This window comes from Ailuropoda melanoleuca, chromosome 7 (genome assembly GCF_002007445.2).
Source record: "Ailuropoda melanoleuca isolate Jingjing chromosome 7, ASM200744v2, whole genome shotgun sequence".
NCBI lineage: Eukaryota > Metazoa > Chordata > Mammalia > Carnivora > Ursidae > Ailuropoda > Ailuropoda melanoleuca.
The window spans coordinates 47232229-47255522 of NC_048224.1; the positions used below are offsets into that span (position 1 = coordinate 47232229).

General features: G+C 39.9%; 1 protein-coding gene across 1 annotated transcript in view; it reads right to left on the bottom strand.

The window, feature by feature from the left end:
• Window positions 1-597: 597 nt before the first annotated feature.
• C5 (complement C5) overlaps window positions 598-23294 on the bottom strand; it is an 82477-nt gene continuing 59780 nt past the window's right edge. Inside the window, exons 29-41 of the mRNA XM_002915955.4 lie at window positions 22116-22321; window positions 20617-20769; window positions 18057-18119; window positions 16887-16968; window positions 16307-16364; window positions 11741-11843; window positions 11277-11351; window positions 11061-11166; window positions 10139-10222; window positions 8974-9063; window positions 6197-6280; window positions 1756-1894; window positions 598-1139 (exon numbers count right to left, since the gene is read on the bottom strand). Coding sequence (XP_002916001.1) covers window positions 1001-1139; window positions 1756-1894; window positions 6197-6280; window positions 8974-9063; window positions 10139-10222; window positions 11061-11166; window positions 11277-11351; window positions 11741-11843; window positions 16307-16364; window positions 16887-16968; window positions 18057-18119; window positions 20617-20769; window positions 22116-22321 — 1382 coding nt within the window. The 3' untranslated portion in view covers window positions 598-1000. The remainder of the gene's footprint in view (window positions 1140-1755; window positions 1895-6196; window positions 6281-8973; window positions 9064-10138; window positions 10223-11060; window positions 11167-11276; window positions 11352-11740; window positions 11844-16306; window positions 16365-16886; window positions 16969-18056; window positions 18120-20616; window positions 20770-22115; window positions 22322-23294) is intronic.

Genomic DNA, 23294 nt, shown 5'->3' on the forward strand with positions numbered 1-23294 from the left:
CTGCCCTCTACTAGGCTGGAAGAATGGCTTCATTCTTCTGAGCGTCAAGGTCCTCATCCGTAAAGTGGTGTTAATAATAACCCCTGCGACTCCTGAAGTTCTTGAGATATTAAATGGGAATCTAGGTGAACATTCTTTCATGAGATTTAAAGTGCTTACAAAATGTCACTTAAAAATGAACATCCTATCACAGATCCTCTTTTCTAAAGTTCAAATGGGCTCAGAGAGCCGGTTAGGGCCAGAGCAAAGGTCTCCCGATTCCCACTCGGTTTCTCTTCCCCAGGTTGCTGCACTGCTCCTTGCCTTCCGGGGTAGCAGTTCTTGGCAAGAGCAAGTCCCCGGGGCTGGGGGGTGGGGGGGAGCGATGACTAGGTGCTGGGAGGGAGTGGCAGGGAGGAGTGGGATCCTCAGGAGGGTCAGGAGAGGGCACTGGGAGGGGAGGGGCCAGGGCAGACGCTCCTACCTTCTCAGTTTGCTGAAGGCTCTGACATTAGGCCTTCTCAGGTCTCGTCGCTGCCTCTGTCCACCTTTCAGTTCCCTGTCTGTGTGGCTGAAGTGGCTCTACCATAAAATAACAGGCTTTTTCGCTTTTTCACACATTTTGAAAGCAAAGTCAGGTTTTAATGATTGGTATTCTGTTCCTTGGTATTTTCTTTCAAGCAAAGGCCATGTTATTGTAAGATACTACATTTCAATGGGGCCATTCTTTCATCCCCAGCAAACATTCCTGAGCGGCAGGTTTTAGGAGGCGTTCCAATTTTTATTGCTTCTGGTATCCGATAACCTTGGAATGAGTGTCTGTCTCCATGCCCCCTAAGGCCATGTTATTTCAGAAAGTTACAGCTCTTAAAATTGTTCTTTAATAAAAGCAAGTGCCACTAATTCTAAGTAAAGCGAGCTTTCCAAATAAGACCAGCTGTGAATAAAAAAAGAAAGAAAGAAAAGGAAGGCACTCCAACAACAGGAGTCCACAGTGAAAACTGTGCACAGTTGAACCCCTTCAGGGGTTTTCACAGCCATTTAAAAAGATGTCTTCAGCAAACTCATCCAGATTCGCCAAGAACGCTGAGCATGATGGGCACGTCGTGTCTGTAGGCCAATATTCAATCCAGGTCGAGGAATCTAAAGGGTAGATGTACCTGCCAAGAAAAAAGGACAAAGAAGTGGTTGTGGTGATGGCCTCAAATAGAGGAGAGCCAAATTCCACGGAGCTCAGGCTGTTCAGGCTGCTCGGGCCCGAGAGGCCACGGGGTCATCCAGGCTCTGCCGCACTGGCCTCCCCTGGGAAGGACCACAAACCCCCAAATCTCAGGAGGCTGCTTGGGGCTCCCACGTTTAAAGGCAGGAACAGTATCTGTTTCAAGACGTATTTTTTAAAAAGAGATAATAAGATGCATATTTCAACGCTTCTCTCTTTACAAACAGAGCAGTCTGAGAACTTATTGAGGGGAGAGATGTGGTATAGAGGGGGTGGGATGAGTGCCTTCAGAGGCATCGCCAGACCCAGGTCCTCAGTCGGTTTACCCATCAGTGAGTGCTCAGCTGCCCTCAAGGTTTTAAGTGGTTCTTTGCTTTAAATTTCACCTGGTTTCATTGAGTCTTGGCCTTATGGCTAAGATCAAGTGTAAATTCACGTTATTGCGTTTATGCTCCTAATGGTTTGCTGGTTAACAGCAGGACATATAAGGAACATGTAATTAGGAATAAATGACACCTAGGTTTGAAGGCAAGTTCAGAGACTCCAAAATGACTTACTTGAAACTGAAGTTGTATTTTATCTGGAGGGCTTCTTTACCCATAATTAAATACTGTCTTCCTTTTTCCAGGTCAGCGTTAGCACACGTGGCCTTTTTAATGAAGGTGATTTCAGAGTCTTTCTCAGCAACAGCTTCGCCTGAGAGGCACACAAGTAAGATGATCACGTTCATGCTACGATGTCACGAGTATAAACTCTTAACAACCCCAGCTCCTCACAGCTAGTTATTAATGAGAATAACCTCACATTGAGTGGCTACTGGAGAGTGACATGTCCATATGGTTAAGACTCTGGAATCAGGCTCTCTGCCATTTGCTAGCTGTCTGGCCCTGGACAAATGAGGCTCAGACCCCTCACGTGGAAAATTGGGAATGACAATGAAACCCGCCCTGTGGAACTGTTGTGAATATATGAGAAGTGCTTACAACACCGCAAGCACTATGTAAGTGCTTCTTATTATTATGCCTGTAGAACCAGGAATCAAAAGAACTTCTCTATGGTTGAACAACAGTAATCCCCAAATATTATACAGTAAAATAAAAAAGTATTTTTGTAGCTGGCAACGGATTACTTTAGAGAGAAATACAAGATATGCGAAAGACTTGGGAAGATTTGAAAGAGGGTCACTTTGGGATTCCCAAAGAACTCAGGAGTAATCAAGAACCAGGTTCCCTTACCTAGAATGCATTCCTTCCCTGGTTGTCCTGTTGCATTTCTACCCATCTTGAAACACATCTTCAATTATGGAGGTGTCCAGTAAACACTCCTGGATGTCCTTTGTCATTAATATCCCTCTGTCTCCCCCTTACTGCTATTATACTTGAATTTCTATCACAATGTTTCATTCCATGTATCTATCTTCAGCTAGGCTGGAAACTTCTTGAGGCAGGACCTGGGTCTGACTCATTGCTATAGATTCAGGACTGATAATCAGTTACTCAACTCACAGAGTTATCCTAATTATTAAATCCTGAAAACTTCTGAATGTATACTTAATAATAACTGCATATATGGTAAACTTTAGTTAATAATATTTAACCAGTGTGCACACATCAGTTCAAGCTGATTTTCTTATGTTCTCCCAGTGACCATTAAGACATGACTTCCCCTGGCAGCAATGTCTAAGCGGCATTCCCAGCACTGTGTACCAGTTCAGCCCCTGTCCTGGTAAGGAATGTGGCTGCTGGGGCCTTATCATTATTTTTAAAGGCCTTTTGTTATAGAAAATATCAAGCATATTCAGAAAAGGGAATAGTTAATTAACCTCAACTTCCACAATCACTGACCTTTTTTCCATTTATATCTTCACTCTGAGCACCCTGTGTTTGAGGGGAAACGCCAGTTTATCATTATCTTTGAACTGCATGGTTGCCCTCCGTTCTAAATAGTTTAGTTTTTAGTTTGGCTTTATTGTTCGTGTGCAGCAATTCCGGGGTAAGGGGTAAGTGTGTGATGTGCTGATATTTATATAAATTTAAAATTTATATCTATCAAAGAAATTAACACCCAGAATGAAGAGATAATAAAGTATGCAAACATTTCTTAACATTTCCTTTTAAATGTCATAAATATGAATCTTCTGAACGGACAGGAGAACAAAGAAGAGATGATATTGATAAAGAACTACAGCTTAGGAATCATCTGATACTGCACAACATTCAGAACAGCCTAGGATGTCTTCTGATACCATGCAAGAAATGGTACAAAATAAGGCAAATAATCTGTATGTCCAGAATGAAGAGCACTGGATGATTTCAGTAAAAATAGGAATGGTTTATTCTTCCCTGTAATGCGCAAGCTGGATACAAACGGTGCTCAAAAGTTAGACTGTGAAAAAAATCAGAGTGCTAAACACCTATTTTCATCAGAACAAAAATCATGGTTCAGATGAAGAAAAATCTGTGATCGTTAATGAGAAAAAAATGGAATAACATCACAAATCAATTTCATACGGTAAAACATTTGAAATAATAAAAACCAGAAAAACATTTTTATCAGAGTATCGATCAAGCAAATAAATATTTGGAAAGTATTATTAGAATCTAACTCTAGTCTATAGCTAAAAATGATGAAGCATTTTCATATTTGAAACACCTGGTAGAATTTCAAAAGAGAAGAAAATCAGTATAAACATAAAGTTGCAATTTAGATCTACAGGCCTACTTCTTGCAAAATTTCTATCTACTGAAATGAGAACACAACTTTTTGGAAAATATAAATAAGGTGATAAAATTTCAATAATTATAGAGAAAATCAACTAATTAAAAAATGTTTTAAATAACGTAAAATAAAAAATTGAGGACTTTGAAGACCGCTTAATAGATTTTGTTGATTTCAAGGTACTGGAAGAAACAACTGAACAACATATCCAACTGTTTAAGAGAAAAGGAGTCAATGAGGAATATTTATGTGAACACCTTATTGGTGCAAACAGAATGCCAGGGAAGAGTCAGGTTTCAGCAGAAATCCTGAAGTTCCCAGCTGTTCAGTTTGGTGTCAACTGAATTACCTATCAAGTAAGTATCAAATGTCTTTGGACACTACAAAGATAGGAGCCAAGCAAAAACTCACTTTAAATATTTGTCTTCATAAATCTGGTGTTTACTACCACATATCTAGGCAGAAGTAAGTAATAATAGGAAAAGCTTTAAAAATGGCAATAAGGAAAAAAATTGCAATAATGAAAATTGGAAAAATATTGGGATTTTGATAGGCAGCTGGTAGTGCTAGAATCACAGAGGCAGTTTGGAAATCATATCAAGCCTGATTGGTTCACTTTGATAGGTACTGTGGTATAGGAGCAAATATTTCGAAAGTGGGATAGATATGCCTTTGATGATTTGGTCATGATAGTCTAGCCATTATGTCAATACCATCTTAAGACGTTCAAAAAAATATATTTCAACTTCAATAGGCTCGTAGGTTAGAGAATGAATAATGAAATTGTATAAAAATAAAGGTAACTATGAAAGTGGAGTAAGAGCTTTAAACAAAACCAAGAATGATTATAAATTTGATATAAAACAAAATAAAATCAATTTAAGGGAAAAGCTCATTATATGAAAATGTTTTTTAATGGCAAAAGTAAAAAATGTGACGAACTTTTGAGTTTTTTAAAAAAAAATTGTGAATCCTGAAATTTTGTTTGTGAAGTTTGTAAAACTCTCAGGGTTGAAGCTGAATAAAAACTAAGAAAATTAGGAAAACTAAATATTCAATACATTTTCAAATTCCAAAAATTCAATAAATTGTTGTCATGATTTAGCTGATAATAGAGATACACTAAATACATAAAAATGTCAGACAGTGTCCGAAGAACTAGAAATATTTTGAATGCAATTATTACCAATTTAGCAGAAGCTGAGAGAGACTTCGGGACCATGAACAATACTGTTGCTATTAGGAGAAATTACTTATTGAGATTATAGATTGTGTAAAGACTACCAATTCAATAAAGATGTAACTAGAAAAGTTTGATGTAGTTCCTTATTGTCAAATCAAAGCTCAGACAGGGACAATCCTGTAGTGAGTCAAGCAAAATAAAACTGACAATTTCTAAAAATAAAAAACTTATTTGGAATTATTAGAATGATTTGATGAATCATTTGTGTGACAATTTATATAATTTGACAAGCAGTTTTATAATATTTATAGCTTAGTTTAATTAGAGAATACAAGGGAACATATTTTTAAATGTTTCATAAGTTATTTTACATATGAATTCATTTCCTTGTATTGGTTATTAACAGTCTCATTTATCCTCACATGGCATCTAATCCACAACTTTGCACTTCATAGATGTTCTTAACTGGTTTCCCTGTTTCTACTCTTGATCCCTCCCATAAAAGAAGCCAGAATGATCTTTTAAAACCATAAATCAGATCATCTTGTTTGCCTACCTCACACCTTTTATTAGCTTCCCTTTGGATTTCTAGAATAAAATCCAAATTTCTTGCCATGCCTTATAAATCCCTGTATGACCCAGCTCCTGCCTACCACTCAGCTTTATCTCATACTAGCGTCTCCCTGCTTCTGTCACCCATTGGGGTTCTTCAGCTCCCTGGTGCTGTCCGGTTACTTGCTGTCTCAGAGCCTTTGCATGTTTGGTTCCCTCTCCACTCCACCCCTTTAAGAATAGTTAACTCCTAATATCACCCCCAAAAGAAGCCATCTATTATCACTGAAGGAGCTTCCCAATTAATTACATGTCACAAATATAGTACTTGTTATGATTTATATTGTTTAATTTGTTCATTTTTTTTAATGTGTCTCCTTGAATAGAATATAAACCTTATGAAGGCAAGAACTCTGGCTGTGTTATTCAAGTTGTATTCTCTGTGTCTAATATAATGCCTAGTCTATCAGTATAATGTCTCATTAGTGGCACATAGTAAGTACTAAATATTTGTTGAGTGGAAGAATGAATGAATGAATTCTCACCAGCTTTGTAGATATCCAGGAGGGTTGCAGTGTACTTAATAAAGACATTTTCTTCAGTGATAGATGTGATACGAACTTTATAAGCTGGTAGAAGAAACAACATAAGAATTCATGTTTAATATCACTAATGCCATGTCCCGTAGAAGCCAGAGTTTGTCAAACAAATGAGAAATGAAGCATAGCAAGCTCTTGTGGGCACCCAGAGGTAAATCTCATTTCTTCCAAAAAGCCTTCCTAAAGACTCTCAGTCTGATTGTATTGATCATGACTAATAATTCATTCTACAAAGAATCATTAGTTCTCGCCCCTGTTACAGAACAGGCTGATTAGGATAAAAGCAGCAAAAAATTAAAAGACAGAAGCACACTAACAAACAAAATATGTCTTTGCTAGATGTAAAGGTCAGATTCTGATCCTTTAAGATTAGTGGGGTCATGCCATGGGGAACGTGGAAGAGTCCCTTCCTTTTCCATATGCCCACAGAGGGGCCTTTATCACAGGTCAGGCCTGCCCTGTGGGCCTCCTGTTTCCTTGTCTTGATTCCTTGGATACCTCCAATGGCTCTGATCTTTGCATTTTGATAGGGTTCGATCTTCTGACTCGTCTTTGCTGGGATTGGCAGCTATCTGACACGAGACATTCTCTATCCTGTCCTCTCTTCATTCAGGCATTGATTTTTAATCTACCGTACTTGATCTGTTTTGGAATGAGCAGCTTGAAGGGACCTATCCCTTCTATGTAGCCTAAGAAAAGATCCTTGCATTTTTGCTTTTGATGGGGTTGAAGTGAATGACCTAAAGGGTTGCCCTTTTTGAGATTCCAGCTAGTTAGATGAATGAACTCATCGTGCCAGAACCAAAGGCCAAGAGAATTAGTAGCTTAAAACAGATTTTAAAATGTCCTGAATTGGGGGGCGCCTGGGTGTCACAGCGGTTAAGCGTATGCCTTCGGCTCAGGGCGTGATCCTGGTGTTCTGGGATCGAGCCCCACATCAGGCTCCTCCACTATGAGCCTGCTTCCTCCTCTCCCACTCCCCCCTGCTTGTGTTCCCTCTCTCGCTGGCTGTCTCTATCTCTGTCAAATAAATAAATAAAATCTTTAAAAAAAAATGTCCTGAGTTGGGGCACCTGGGTGGCTTAGTCAGTTAAGCATCTGCCTTTGGTTCAGGTCATGATCTCAGGGTCCTGGGATCGAGCCCCACATCAGGCTCCCTGTTCAGCAGGGAAGTTGGCTTCTCCCTCTTCCTCTTGCCTGTCCGGCAACCACCCCCCACCCCTACCCGTGTTCTCTCTTTTGCTCATTCTCTTTCTCAAATGAATAAGCAACATTTTTTTAAAAGTCAAGATGAATTCTATGGAAAGAAAGACTATAAACCATACTGATTGCTTAAAAGTCAAGATGAATTCTATGGAAAGAAAGACTATAAACCATACTGATTGCTGTATTTCCAGTAAGCGAGATTAGCGTAGTATGATGGAAATAATAGTGGGAATAATAGTGGAAACCAGGATGCATCTTAATTCCTGCACGACTTTGAACAGGTTATTTAATCTCCCTGAGCCTCAGTTTCTTCACTGGCAAAATACAGATAATCCACTGTTACCTCAAAGAGGTCTTAGGAGACCCCAGTGAGAGGCCATATAGGAAAGCAGTCAGTAAACAGAAAGTGCTGAATTAACTGTACTTACCTTTCATTTATAAATAATACCCTACTTTCACATACACACACAAAAGATTTGAGATAGTGTACAACATGCTCCCTTTCTCTCTCTCTCTCTAAAAAAAATAAGAAGCCAGAAATAAACATTAGAAACCAATTATGATATGGTTTCACTCATATGTGGAACATAAGAAACAGGGCATAGGACCATAGGGGAAGGGAGGGAAAACAGAAAGGGAAATCATCAGAGAGGGAGAAAAACCATGAGAGACTCTCTAGGAAAAAAAAAAATGAATTTTGCTGGAGGAGAGGTGGGTGGGGGGATGGGATAACTGGGTGATGGGCATTAAGGAGGGCACGTGATGTGACAAGCACTGGCTGTCATGTACGAAACTGGATAAATTACTGAACGCTACATCTGAAACTAATGATGTACTATAAGTTGGCTAACTGAATTTGAATTAAAAAAAGAAAGACAAAAAAAGGTTAATATTCAATATATATAAAAGGAACTTACACACACACACACACACAAAAGGAAAAAAAGAAAAGAGGAGCTAATTCTCTGAACTCAAGATGACTACAACTGTACTTGGGCATTTGATATGGCTCTGAGCTCTGGACAACCAGAAGGAGATGCTCCTTTTAAAGTGGAAGATTGCAATTCGCGTATATTTAAAATGACTTAGTATTGATATTTTTACCTTGTCTTTGAAGGGAGTTTGAAAAAATTCTAAGCCCCGAAACCACCTTTGTCTCTGCGTCTGCTCAACTGACTGGAAGAATAGTGAAATCTTATACCTTTGTGGCTTCTCAAAAGTTCTCTTTGAATATACTTTAGTTCAGTATGTTCAATTCAATGGGATCTATTGGAGCAAAGTGTCTTGGCTAAGTGTGTACATTCACTCCTGTCGTTTTCAATGAAGTCACATTTCTTTGCTGAAGGATAAATAATTTTGCATGGTAATGCTGAAAATTGATGGCATTTTCCTTCAAGGGGACATATGGAATGTAGTATCCAAATGGTCACTATGAAAAGTTGTTTATCTCTCTCACTGCTCATGTACTCATAAAATTTTATGTTTAATGGAATTCTATATAGAAACTTTGAACTTACCATAGGCAATGTCTGGTTTACATGCTGTTTCTTTTCTGGTATCTGCAGAGATTGTCAGATCCAATTCTGTCTGCATTTGTCCACAGTCAGCTGAATTTTGTGAAAAATGGTAAAAGTTAGGTTAACATAAAGAGGCAGACATTCCCTTTTGCAGTAAACACAATTTTCATAAGTCCCGACAATCCAGTATCATCTTACAAATACCATTTTCTCCTCCTCCATAAAGTGAAACATTATATAAAGCAAAAACAAAACAAAACAAACTTGGACATGAGGCTTAGGATGGGCAGTCACTCCATATTCAGTTCTTTAGAAATCTATATACTTTCTTTAAAGAAAGGAGGAAAATTTCCCATTTTGAGTGTAATTAAAAGTCCCTTGAAGGAACCGAAATGGTAACTGGACTGATTTACAACTATAAAATGGTATAATAAGTACCTAAGGAGAAACAATCTGAGGGTTTCGGGGGTGGGGGGTGGGGGGATTGGTTAGCCCAGAAATGTGTAGTAAGGAGGGCACGTATTGCATGGAGCACTGGGTGTTATACACAAACAATGAATCATGGAACACTACATCAAAAACTAATGATGTACTATGTGGTGACTAACATAATAATAATTAAAAAAGAAATGTATAGGTATTAAGGCTTTTGAAAAACAAAACAAACCCCAAACCAACCCAGACCCTCATGGAGTCAGTTGTTGATTATTGTTGAGTTCTGGATCTTTTCCTTGACGAAGAACACTGTCTTGGATTTATAGAAGACCGAAGGGAACTGGACAATAAACAGAGATGTCACTAAGTGTTAAGGAAAAGGAAAAAGAATAGAGCTAGTGCCTCAGTCCTGAGCCTCTGTTCTCTTAAGCTGTGATCCTATTACATTAAAAAGACCGGGTGAAAAGTAAGAATTTCACATCCTGTTATCCCTCTGATATCAACAATCGTCTAGCTGGTGTTTTTCCTTTTCTTACAGTAGAAACTATCAGGGTGTTCAGAAGTTGTCGAGAAGTAGCTTTACAGTATTCAAGGAATCAGCTTTCAATCAGCTAAGCTGTCTACTTCTGAGAAATGACAGTTTGTCAAACAGCTTCTGCCAGATTAGCCCTGGATTATGAGTGGCTGCTTTAAACAGGCATTTGGCCTGAACATGTTACATGAAGTTTACCTTCTACGCATTTGCACGTTACTCCTTCACAGACTTTCTGAAGTTTGGTATCAGATGGGTTATAAAACATGGTGCATCGCTTATCTGTGGCAATGAAAGCATAGTTAGGAGAGGCGGCTTGATTAACACACAACACGTTTATGGATCAGTAAGTCTCTTCCATGGGGCCTTGGAGATGACTTATTCCAAAATTTCTTTTTGTAACTTGGGTGCAGGGAGGTTAAACTGTGAATCGCCTCTCTTGGCATGGGTCCCTCTACCCTCCTTCAAAATGATTTCCCTTTCTGTGCTTGAAATTTTACTGTTCAATATTTATTTCTTAGAATTAAAATATTTGATGCTTCCATGAATGAGAGGAAATAAATTATGTTACACAGAGTCTACTGAAAGAGCTGTAATTGTTTATGTTGGAGAAGAATAGGGGAAGAGGGGCCAAGTATGTTCCATGTGATTTTGGGAGATAAAACTAGATAAAACTAGAACGAATGGGTGTGAGAGTTTGGTTCATTTTAAGAATTTTCTCAAACAAGTAGAACTGCCTGAAGTGGAGTTGTCTGTCCTGCAAACCAAAGAGCTCTCCCATCACTTAGCATTCCCAGAAAAAGCTGAGTGATCGAATGTGGGGTCATTGATTCAACATTTATCGATACAGGTTATATACCGAATACTGTGTTAGATACTAGGGGCACAAGAATGAAAACATTCTGTCTGGGTTTGGTGAGAAAGACACACAAACAAATAATTACAATGCAATGTGACAGGATTGCAAAATGTGATGAGAATATAGATGGAAAAGTTGATTCTGGGCGGATTAAAGAAATGGGGGGGGGTACGTGAGCTTCTCCAAAAAGGAGGGATGTAATGAATAATGTAATGAAGGCAAAGTAGTCCTCTGAAGAAATTTTAGAGTAGAGTTGATTACCTGGTCTGTGGTATTCATATACCATGAAAGTAGCAGGACTCAGAAACCCAACTTGAAAAAGTTCAAATATCCGGAATCGAACACAAAGGAACTCATCGGAAGGAATCTGACAAATTCAAGGTTTGAGGAAATTATGGGAGAGAAGAGATTCAGCATTTTAGCCTGTAAATTTTGAATAGTGATTGGAAATGGGGACTGGTGGGAGGTGGAACTTACCGAGTTCAGTTGCATAATAATATGTCCATCTTTGATTTGGTAATCAGTTAGTAGCTGATCTACCCCTTCCACAAGCTAAGAGAGGAAAGAGAAAGCTTGGATTTAATTTCATGATCTTTTTTTTAAAAAAAATTCATCTTTTTGTTTAAATGCATTCACCCAATATTGGGATGTTAGACATGGGGATGCAATCCACTATTCAAAAAAGTTGAAGAGCAGCTCCTCCTCTCGAAAAAGTCTGAATATGTAATCAGATGCATTCACATTTTGTTCAGACCGTGCGAGTGTATGCTCCCACTTTACTTTGAAAAATTAAAACTTAGGTAGATTATTGGTTTGGAAAGAATATTCTAGGTGATTCTATGAAAGTGATATATTAAAATGAAAGGAAATAGCTTTATCTGTAAAACAATACAGGAAAGAAAACCAAGCATCCATAACAATATGTAAAAGAGAATATTTACAACTCTTAAATCTTCTGGGTTTGCACTGATTCCGGTAGGCAAAGAGATATCCATCACTGCATGGGAAGACCCAGATGATGATTCTTCTTCGCTGGGCTTATAGCTAAAATAAATGAGAGAGAGGAAATGGAATAAATAAGTGGACGAGATTCTTTAAGAAAAAGCTTTATTTCTTAGTAGGCTTTAATTTTTAATTTGGGTCTCCATTACTTGCCTCTCTATAATACATGCATTGCAATCTCTAAATTTTAGCATTGCAAGAGATCTGTGAGTAATCTGTTCTAACTCATTGCTCCCTTGGCCATTGCTTTATTGAGAGAGTGAGCATGAGTGGGAAGGGCAGAGGGAAAGAGAGTGAGAGAACCCCAAGCAGACTCTGCACTAATTGCGGAGCCCAACGTGGGGCTCAATCTCACAACCCTAAGGTCATGACCCTGAGATCATGACCTGAGCTGAAACCAAGAGTCAGATGCTTAACTGACTGTGCCACCCAGGTTCCCCTTGACTGATACTTTAAATGGACCACCTTTAAAAATGGAACTGGAAAAGACCATAGAGGTCATTCAATCCAAGCTTTTAATTATCTAGTCAAGGTAACTGAGGACGAGAGTAAGGTACTTGTCCAAGGTCACATGACTAGTTTACCCCAGAGCTGCATAAATCTCTTGATTCTCTTTCCAGTTCTTTTTCTAATGGAGCATACTTGAAAAAGAAAATTGTTCTATATAAAAGATGCTCAATAAGCATGTTCGGGAAAAGGCTGGAAGGGAATACCCTAAAATGTTAGCAGCTACTTTCTCTGGATGGTGAGATTATAAGTGATTATCTCTTTTCTTTTCCATGCTTCTTTATACTTTCTAAAATTTTCACAATAGATTTTTATTTTTTTAAAAATGTTTTAAGGACTATCCTCTGTCTAGGAATTGTGCTTAGGAGGAAGCAAAGGAAAAAGGCAAAGGGGGTAAAAAGGCAGATTTGGTGTTTTTTCCGTTTTTCTGATAAAAGAGAGAAAAAAAACCCCACTGAACTGGGAGATCAGGAAACTTGGGTTTTTCCCTAATTCTGCTAAGAGATTTCTATGAATCATTTTCCCTTTCTGGAGCTAATTTCCTTGTTTGTAAAATAAACTGTGAAGAAGTATAAACTTGTGTTTCAAGTTTACCTTTATAATTCCAAGGCTTCGTTTTGGGTGGCAGAGGTTGGTGCTACCATTAATCAGAATTAGAAGATTTAAAAGGGGCAAGTCGGCAGGTCAGGGACTGAAGACCGGGGATGGGGGCAGAGCAAGGGGGGTTCTGCAAAGCTTGAATTTCAGGTTCCAGCTTCACTTCAAGATGCTTGAGAGGTAGCTAGACACTTGAGAGTGGAACCTGGAATATCCGTCGGGATTAAAGGAAGACCTGGGGAGACAGCTTCATAGGGGGAAGATAAACTGATCTCACCTGAAGGAATGAGTATTAGCGAAATGGGAGGTTTCATGTGAGTTAGTGAGTTGGCAGAGGATCTCTCTTCCCCAATCACACCTTATAGGGGCAGACTCGATTAGATGTTTTGTATGTAATATTTACCGTAGTAATGAAAGATATTATAAAATCTCTGATTTACAAAAATTTAACCCCATTCTTCACCAAATTAACAATTACCAACAGACTATAAGACAATGTGGAACTGTAAAATGACATCTGGACATCTCCCTAATTGGATGGGTTGTATCACCAGAAGCAGAGAACTCTTGCTCACAGATGCAAATACTCTGTCAACAGAATGGAAAAGGGCCTCCTGAGTGGAGAATGTCTATGAAAAGTTGCTGGAGCCTTGATGACTGGTTGCCATGGTGACTGTTTCAACCACGGAACAGAAACCTTCCTTTCAAGAAGCCCTTTGCCTGCTGCCAAAGACAGCAATCTCCCCCAAAGGCATTTTGTTCAGAGAGAAGGAGAGAAATGAAATCCTTTTTTCTTTTCTTATGGCTACAACAGAGAGGTTGTAAAAAGCTAAATACAGGAAAGAGACCCCCTGAATACAGAAACTGTATGCTGGCATTTTTTTGATCAGGAGAGAGAATATTGGAAGGCAAAGATTTTTTCACATGAATAAGTACTACACAGTTACTTTTGGACTTTATCCAACCTAACTTCAGCGTCACAGAGCCAAAGCATATTCCACCTGGCTCTTTTGAACATTCTGTTCCCAATTTGTAAAAAAAATGAAAATTCAATATTACATCTCTATTTGCTTTTTTTGTATATTAGCAATCTGGAATGAGGCCTCCTGTCAATGAATTCAAATGAATGAGTTTTTGATAAAAGCCTTTTTATGTATAGCAGAGTTGTGGGACATAAGAACTGGAAGACACTTGGAGATCAGATAGTTTAGTATCCTTGCATTACAGAAGAGGCCCAGGGAAGCAAGCTGATTTGCCACAGGTCACTTGAGTACTTCATGGCAGAGGCTACCCCACAGGTGTCCCACTGCACCATCAGAGCCCTCCTTTGTGCCCACTGTACGGTCCCGTGCAGTGATTCTGGCCCTGCCTTCGACAAGTCTGCTCACACCGCCCTGTGACCAGTGTTAGGAAATTAAACACAACTGTGATCATGCCTCCTCCCCCAGAAGAGAGGTACCCAAGAGCAGAAATGGCAGTTAGGAGGATGGGAAATGGTAACCTTAGCAGGAAGACATGAGGGAATGAGGAAGGGTATTTGAGAGGAAACACAACTGGCCAAGGACAGAAGGAGGTATTGTGAGCAGGCTGGCCAGTGAGAGAATCCTTGAAAAGAGAGAGACTGGACAAGGATGGGAAATGGCTGAGAAGGAGACAGTGAGAAGCAGTGTACTGTTCCTTGAGGTCAGTGGTCTTGGGTTATACTGACTGAAGGAGATGGTTTAGATCCAGGGCTGAATATCAGGGTCTGGGGCTTAAGGCCCTGCCTCTGCCACCAACTCTGTGAGAACTCAGCATGTCACCTCACTTCTTTGTGTGTCAACTTTGGGGATCACTATATCATCCCCAAATCCTTTTCCACTCTAATCTATTATACAACTCTATGGAATTTCTAAGTGCTTTGACACATGTGTGATTATACGTAAAATCAGCAGAATACCTACCACAGAAATCAGTTGCTGAGAATACGAAGTTAAGGAAACAGCACAACAGGAGGTACTGAGGGGTAATGAAAGGAAGAGGGAAGAAGCCTGTGTTCTAATCATGGCTTCACCACTAAATGATTCACTCTGTGTGATCACTAAGGTATGTGTACATAATTTCAAAAACCTATGCCTTTTTAAAAAAGACTTTATTTATTTGAGAGAGAGAGAGGGAGAGTATGAGCAGGGGGAGGGGGAGGGACAGAGAGGGAAGGAAGAGGGAGGGAGGGAGGGGAGTGGAGGGGGTGAGGTGCAGAGAGAGAAGCAGACTCCTCACTGAGCAGGGAGCCCAACGTGGGGCTTGATCCCAGGACTCTGGGATCATGACCTGAGCCGAAGGCAGATGCTTAACTGACTGAGCCACCCAGGTGCCCCCCCCAAATCTACCCTTTTATAAGCATTTTAGGATTGTGGCTATGGTAAACAGAATAATGGCCCCCAAAAATGCCCATGTCCTAATCCCCTGAACCTGTGAATAAGGGACTTGCAGCTGTGATTAAATGAAGGATCTTGCAATAAAAAGATTATCCTGGATTATCTGGGTGGGCCCAATGTAATCAATAGGGTTTTTTAAGGAAAAGAAGCAGGAGAGTCAGAGGAGATAAGATGATGGAAAGGGGTCAGAGTCAGAGAAGACTGGAAGATGTGTGCTGTGTGCTCTGCACATGGAGGAAGGGGCCACAAGCCAAAGAATGCTGGTAGCCTATAGCATCTGGAAAAGGCAAGGAAGTGGATTTTCCCCTAGCGCCTCTAGGAGGAAAGCAGCTCATTGATTTTAGGACTTTTGGCCTCCAGAATTATAAGAGAATCAATTTGGGCTTTTTCACCATTAAGTTTCTGATAAATTGTTGCCTAGCAGCAATAGGAAACTGCCACAGTGACCAATTTAGGCCTCTGGAGTTAGTCTGCAGAGGGTTCAGCACCAGTGGTTCTCAAGGCTACCATCAGAATAACCTCTAGGGGTGAGGCCAGAGTTTTGGATAGTTCTAAAAGCTCTCCGGCTGACTACCACGTGCAGCCCGAGTTGAGAACCAGTGGCTGATAACGGCTAGGGATTTTGCTGGGTGAATGTGATTTTTCTAAGTAGGAGAGTAGGAGTTGCTTGTAAGAAAATCCTTTGCTTTTTCTTTTCCTAATACTTCTATCTCCTCTCTACCTTTCTGGCAGATAGAAAAAAATATTATAGTGTTTGAATTAGAAGAAAGCCAAAAGTGGGAGGGAAAACTATTTATGAGCAAAAACAAAGTGGTTTTATAGAGTCAGTAGCTATCTAAGAACACCCGTTATGTCCTGCATTTTAAAAAGCACACAATTTTGCATCTTCCAGCCCTCTTAAAATTCAAAAAGATGTAAAGGGATAATACAATGGCACAACTCAGACCTTGAAGTCTGCGCTCCCCTTTGTGGAAACAGGCTCACCTGGCACACGCTATGATGCGCTTGTAATCCGAGTTGCCATAGCCTCTGTAGCTGGAAGCTAGCACACACGACAAACAGCAAACAAAAACAACAGTGAACCATTTTTAGCTGTTTTGCACCTTTTAGAACAGAATAATTAATGAAAAGTTTTCTGAACACACTTAAAAATGATTTATGATTTGGAAGTTGACACTTCTAGTGATTTTTAAGGGAAATTCATGGCTACCAACAATACCAAAAATTATAACAGTTCTCTGCTCTCAAAGAACTTATAATTTAAGGAAGGAGTTATTTAAGGTAGCATGTTTGGGGAAGGTTGCAGGGAGAAAGAGCTGATGCCTGGATTCACTGGTAGCTAGAAAGTTGCCTATAGGGATAGGTCTTTGAGCCACACCCGGAAGCTCTCAGGGCAGAAGAGAGCATACACACTGACCCCAGGGCCATGGTTAGAAGAGGACTACAGTGTGAATGGGGACTTGCTTTTGGAGTGAGGGGGGGAACCAAGCCACCAGAAGAGGGAAGTGAAGACCACAGGTTGAAAAAGAAGGTAAAAATTACAGTGTAAATTATGTCGTTTTACCTTCTATGTCTTGGGTTTCAATTTTCAAATGAAAGCTGCAAATTTCCTCAGAAGTGCTGATTTTTTGAACCACAGTTGTTACCTACATTGGGACGAGTGAGCAAGAATATTCTATTTAAAACAGGACAGTGGGAAAGGCATAATGGCAGTACTGTTGCTGCAAATGGGATGCTTGGAGTATCATTTCCATAATCCAGTGCAAATTGGGTACAGTGAAGACTAATTTCACAATAGCTGGACTTTCAGGAAAACCCAAAATTTGAAACATAGCTGAGAAGACTAAGTAGGAAAAAAAACAATGACATCTAGCCAGGCAGAATCTTGCCAAGTCCCATGCAGTCAAATCTGAGCCCCTCATCGTATCGGAGAGTTCCTAAGCCTCTCACCCTTGAACCTGTACACTCTAATTTTATGCATAACTCTACAAGGCTAGGATGTATGTTTTTCTCCTAGCTGCCACAGCACCCTTGGTAAATAACACATTTTAGGTGTGCATGGAAGGGCAGGGGTGCTACCAAAGGTAGGTATATTGAGAGTAACTAGAAGTGACAGAGAAGTGGACAATCCATCTCCCCACCAACCCAAACTTGCAATCTTATAAAGTCTTTGAAGGAATAAATGTGCTAAAGATAAGAGCATAATTAAAATCATCAGAATGTTAAATTATGCTTAGAATATGTAATTTCTTATTTCAGCCATTTGGCAGTTAACAAGTTTTTCTAAGCTATGTATGTGCGTGCAGTCTATGGCTAAAATAGAAGAAACTTAAGCCCTTACATATGTACATCAATCTGCAAAGATGCTGGATAAACGAGGTGTGACTATGTTACTAACCATAGAAAACATGGACATATACGTGTGTATCTACACACATGCATCGTATGTACATATACATATAGAACCATAAAATTATGTATCTGTAATTATATATATAATTTCCACAAATACAAAGACTATATGCCTACAAGGATTAACATAACCATTTGCAAAAAGCAATTGTGAGGACAACTACCAAGGTAGCTAAAAAAAATTAAATAAATGAATCCTACTTTAGTCATGGTTACCCAAGCCCAGACTTCTGTAATTTTGTGGCAAAGTCCGTGATTTTCTTTTATGTTACCGAGTACAAGCAGACCCATCATTGAAATTGGCGTTCAATGAAATACTTACATGCACTGTGGCCAAGCCATTGCTGTATCCAGTACTGACCACGAGGTCGTCATTGAGAGGCACCTGGAAAGGGGATGAGAAGCCATGCTTTCTTTTCTTATTCAACAGGGAGGGAGGACAGAACAATGAAAAGAGTGGGTGGACACCTGCCAGCTTCCTCTCTCAGAGCTTTTGTGAGATTAAATGGATAAGACAGTGAAAATCCTATGCACACAGACACAAAAAGTGCTGGAAATTCCCCTTTCCCTTCTACATGTAAATACAATGTCTGAGATCTCCCAAGTAAGCCAGTGAAACCAACATATCAGAAGTCATTTTTGATTACATTTTCATGTATATATGGTTATGTTAAAACTGGATCTTCATCTCCTTTTGCCAACTGAGTAAATTCCTTTCAGCGCCTCATGATGGCTTGTCTCCTCCAGTTCCCACTGGTCTCTGGCCAAAGCTCTTGGCACCCCACCCAAAACCTGCCAAATCCTTAGGTGCTGATGGTCTTCTTCCCATCCTTCTAGGAGGAAAGTGAAGGTACGAACTGGGTTAAGGAATTCTCCTCTCCAGAGGAACTCTATTATACAAATGGCCCCTGATTAGTGGAAAGCATGGGAAAGATCATTTTGTGAGAGAGGCTCAGAGTTGGTCCTTTGCTTTCTCTCCAAGTCTGCAGCCTGCCCTTCCCTTACTTAGCACAGTAGTGCAAAAGGGATTTGGTGTGCATGAAAAGTCATCAGCCCTTCCTCTAAATTTTAGTAAATATACGTAAAAAGGTCAACTTTCTTGTTCTCCCTGATGGAATATAGCAACATTTATTGAAAAGCCAGTGCATCGAGATGCTGCATGAGAAATGGGTTCTATGAACATAAATGACATATAAGTTTGGGAAATGAACACTGTTACCCTGCCCCTGTCCCCATGTCCCTCCCTTTCCCATTCTTCCCTGGAGCCACCACACTTAGTCACATACGTATTAAAGATGGGGTATCCTTTATGAAAGAATTTGTTTAACTTCATTTAAATTACGGTTTCCTACACTTACTTGACCACCAAACCTTTTTTATGTAACACGTTTCAGGAAATGCTGGCATAGAGAATTCCAAACTCGCTACTACTAGCGTGGGTTTTATACAAAGACAATATCATGGGTTGAGGTTTAAATTATTTAAAAATGGCAAAGGGCTCCTTACAGCATTACCCCTGCAGAGAAGAATTAACTCCAACTATCTCTGGTGGGCCCACGGCGCTGTTCAGGTCAAGAGCTCCTCGTGAGAGCTTAGACCATTGGCTCAGAATGTGAATCTCTGGTGAACTCTACAGGCTCCCAGAGAAAGGAGACACATTACCAACCCAGGGGGCACAAGCACACAGGCCTGTGGAGGCCCAAGCCCAAAGTACGGACAAAGTGCATACAAAGTGACATACACATGTCACGTGACTGGCGGGAACTGTGACAGATTGGAGAATGCTTGCTGCTGCCAGCACCTTGTTGCCAGAGCATACGGTTTTTCAAAGGAGTTTGGAAGCAGACTTTTATTTGAAATCTATGGATTTTTAAGTGTTGGAATATATCTATATCTCTACCTATTTTTTTTTACTATGTACCAATAGTTGGCAATTTTTACATTTAATTTCGTTTCTCATGCTATTTACTTTTCCCAAACATGGATTTGTAGAGGATATAGACAGTTAAAAACTATTTCCACTTATTTGTATATTTAAATATGACTTAAAAGCATCTAAAATGTGGTAATTAGAAAAATGTATCTTAGCAGCTGTTTACTGGCAGCTACTCTGACACAGAAACTAGTTTTTCCAATGTGTCCTTTTCTTTGGGAAATGTTCATAGGCCATCAGGGTTTTCATTAAAAAAAAAAAAAAATCCAGGGGAGCCTGGGTGGCTCAGCTGGTTAAGCATCTGACTTTTGATCTCAGCTCAGGTCTTGAGCTCAGGGCTGTGAGTTCAAGCCTTCAAGCCCTATGTTGGGCTCTGCACTGGGCGTGGAGCCCACTAAAAAGAAAAAAAAAATCCAGCAGGGTACACGGGGTAAGCTGTCAGAGGACCTAAAGGCCAATTCCGGTGAGGCCACAGTTACATGTGTAACAGGGCCAGATGGAACCACTGGTGGAGGCCCAAATGTGCTTTCTCTCACTGTAGCACTGCAGCTTTGTGCGAACTGTTCTCTCTGTCTGGAATGTTCTTTTTTTCACCTGGCTAAGTCATTCTCATTCCTCCAGATTTAACCTGCACACCTAGATGCATTTGACAAATTCCTACCTCTCACCTTGGGTGAGGAGGCCCTGCTCTGTCCTTCCATGTCCCTGTTGAGGCTTTTATTTTTCACTGTGTGTTAAAACAACGGTATCCCCAAGCACACAGTTTCTTCATATACTTTGCTTTTGAATCCCCAGTGCCGAGGACATAGCAGGTACTCCTGCTCAGGACATGGCAGGTACTCAGTGTATTTTTTAGTAGTAAGTAGATATATTTGTAAAATAGGAGTGGAACACATGATTTCAAAGGTCTCATCCAGTTATAAAATATTATCAAAAGTCTTTCATTTACCTCTATTGGCCTCCCAAGGAAATTCTTCTCTGTCATCTTGTAATGGTATAAGTCACCTTTACGCTTGTAAGAAACATTGATATCCATGTCCAAGTGGAGTTGTTTAATCATGAGTGAATATTCTGTCAGGCCCTCGATGGCATTAATTGTATCCTATCAACAAATCAGCAAGGCACAAAAAGAGGTTTAGCTCATTTATATATTCCCTGTGTTTACAAATACCCTTTCTTATGAGAGGGTGGGGATGCGTTAACCAGCACTGAAACTCCAGCTGACTGAGTGAAATTGGAGAAGGACCCCCAGGTAGGGGTGAGAGGAAGGTCTCTCCCTCCCCAGTGAGGATGCTCCTGTCAGCAGGGAGAGGAAGGAAGTGTGGCCTCAGGGCCAGGTTCTCCATGCATCCAGCATACCCATGCGTGACCTCAGGCAGGTCACTCTTTGCAGAATGCCTCCAACTCCTTGCTTGACTCTCTCCTTTTTATCCTTAAGTCTCACCTTAAATAACTCCACAGTGAGGCCATAAGTAAGCTCTCCCTCCCCATAATTCGGTTTTAATTTTCTCCTTCTGCCCACCGTAATGCAAGATGTCTGGAGGAAGTCTTTCTTGGCATCCATTACATTTAGTAGGTACACATGGTAGCTATTGAACAAGTATTTATTTGTTGAAGGAATAAATGGATGAACTTTATTTTTCTAGGTCTCATCTTCCTCATCTATAAAATTGGGAAATGTGACTAGTTCAGAGATGTCAAATACATGGCTACCCCGTTTGCCTGTGTCCATGGTGTGCTCATCAATGGGACACTCTTCCTTGCTGAGCCTACACCCATCTCCAAGATGAAACCCATTTGCCTCCCCAGATTAGATAATCACTAAAGTAATCCTGAAGGACCCCTCTAACTCTAGGTTTTGTAAACATATACAAAAACATTCTGTCATCATCCAAACATCCAAGGAACAGAGAAGATGCCAATATTTGAGCTAAACTTCTGAGTGCAGATGTATACTCTTCAACTACCGAAGCGTTCTAACATGGAATATACAAACGTAAATGAGTTTACGTTGGTAGCTAGATAAACTATAACAATCGGTATTTCTCTCACTTTTTATTTATTTTGGGGGGAGGGAATATCAGTACTTTTGTCCACATGGGCATTATACATGATGTGATGGAATTGCTGATAACCAGGCTAGCCCTTCATGATGATTAAGAATCATAAAGGAAGCACTGGATTTAGAGTTAGGAGATGTGAGTTCTGATTTTGGCACTGCCACTAACTCCATGAATGAACCTCCTGGGGCTGACTTCCTTCTCTAAAAAGGCTATCAATGCAGATAATCTCTAAGGGTCCTTTGATTCTAGTCATTAACTCATATCTATGGCATGTGTTTGGTGGACAAAAGTATGGAGGTCAGAAGGAGCATGGGACATGTAGTGGGTGGGGTGGGGGGCAGGACAAATGTCTTCATGAGGATAAAACAAGACAAAGAAATGTTACCTGGGTTGAATAAAAGCCACCTCCGTACCTCTGCTCTTCAGATAGCCATTTGATGATTGGGTTAACATAATTTATGTCTTTCAAGCTCAAACTGGTGAGCAAAGCATAGGCAGTGGTTTCCACCATATGTGCTGTACCAACGTTAGGTGTGGATCTGTCTTGCTGTTGAGGATTGTCTTTCCAAAAACGATAAATGACTGGATCACCTGCACATCAACAGATCACATTCATTAATAGAGTTAAAAATGAATTTGACATCATTCTGGCAGGTTTCTAGAAGTTTCTTCAGGTAGTGGCCTTTTGAGTTCTAGAAGTTTCTTACTCGTTTGTAAGAAGAACTGCCTCAAGGAGAACAACACAAAATAAGGTCCCTTAATACGGTGCTGTTTGTTTTGACTCAGAAGGGTCATCGCGGAGAGTACACGTGTACTTGGGAAGAGCAGTATAGTGGAGTGAGAAGTAATAAACTGGTGACTAGTACAGGTTCAACTCTCTTCTCCACTAGGAACTGACCATGTCCATCTGGACAAATTCTTTTAGTCCTGTGGGACTAATTCTCTAATACCTAAAGTGTATGGAGTACTTTTTTCTTTGCAGTGAAACTCAGGTGAGATACCAAATGTAACTTTTAATCCACCAGAAAGCACCATCCATAGAGAAAGGCTTACTGTTATTATTGACACTATAAATTGGAGAAGTTTTCTCCCTGGGAAAAAAAAAATCTATGTCCTAGAAATTATGAGATGCCCAAAGCCTTAGTTCAGTCTTTTATGATCGTTCCTCAATGTAAAGCACTAAAGATAATTTCATATATGCAATACTTTTCACAAATTAGGTTCTAAATTATATTTGTCATTGCTCTAGTAATTTAAATCTCATCACTTTACATCCTTTTTAAAATAGATTAGCTTTTAAAAAAACAGTAAGGCGTATCTGGAAATCATTTTTGAAGATTAGTCAAGATTTTGATGTATCTGTTTACAATTCATAATTATGCTATTTGCATGACTTCAGACAATGTTTCCCCTCGCTCTCAGAGACTCAGATTTGCTGTATTTAGAATGAAAAATTTGGTTTTTGAAGATACTTGCAGCTCAAACATTATTTGAATTATTAGACCTCTTCTTAAATTCTATGATTTTATGATCCCTACCTTCTAAGACTGAAGACATTTCTTTT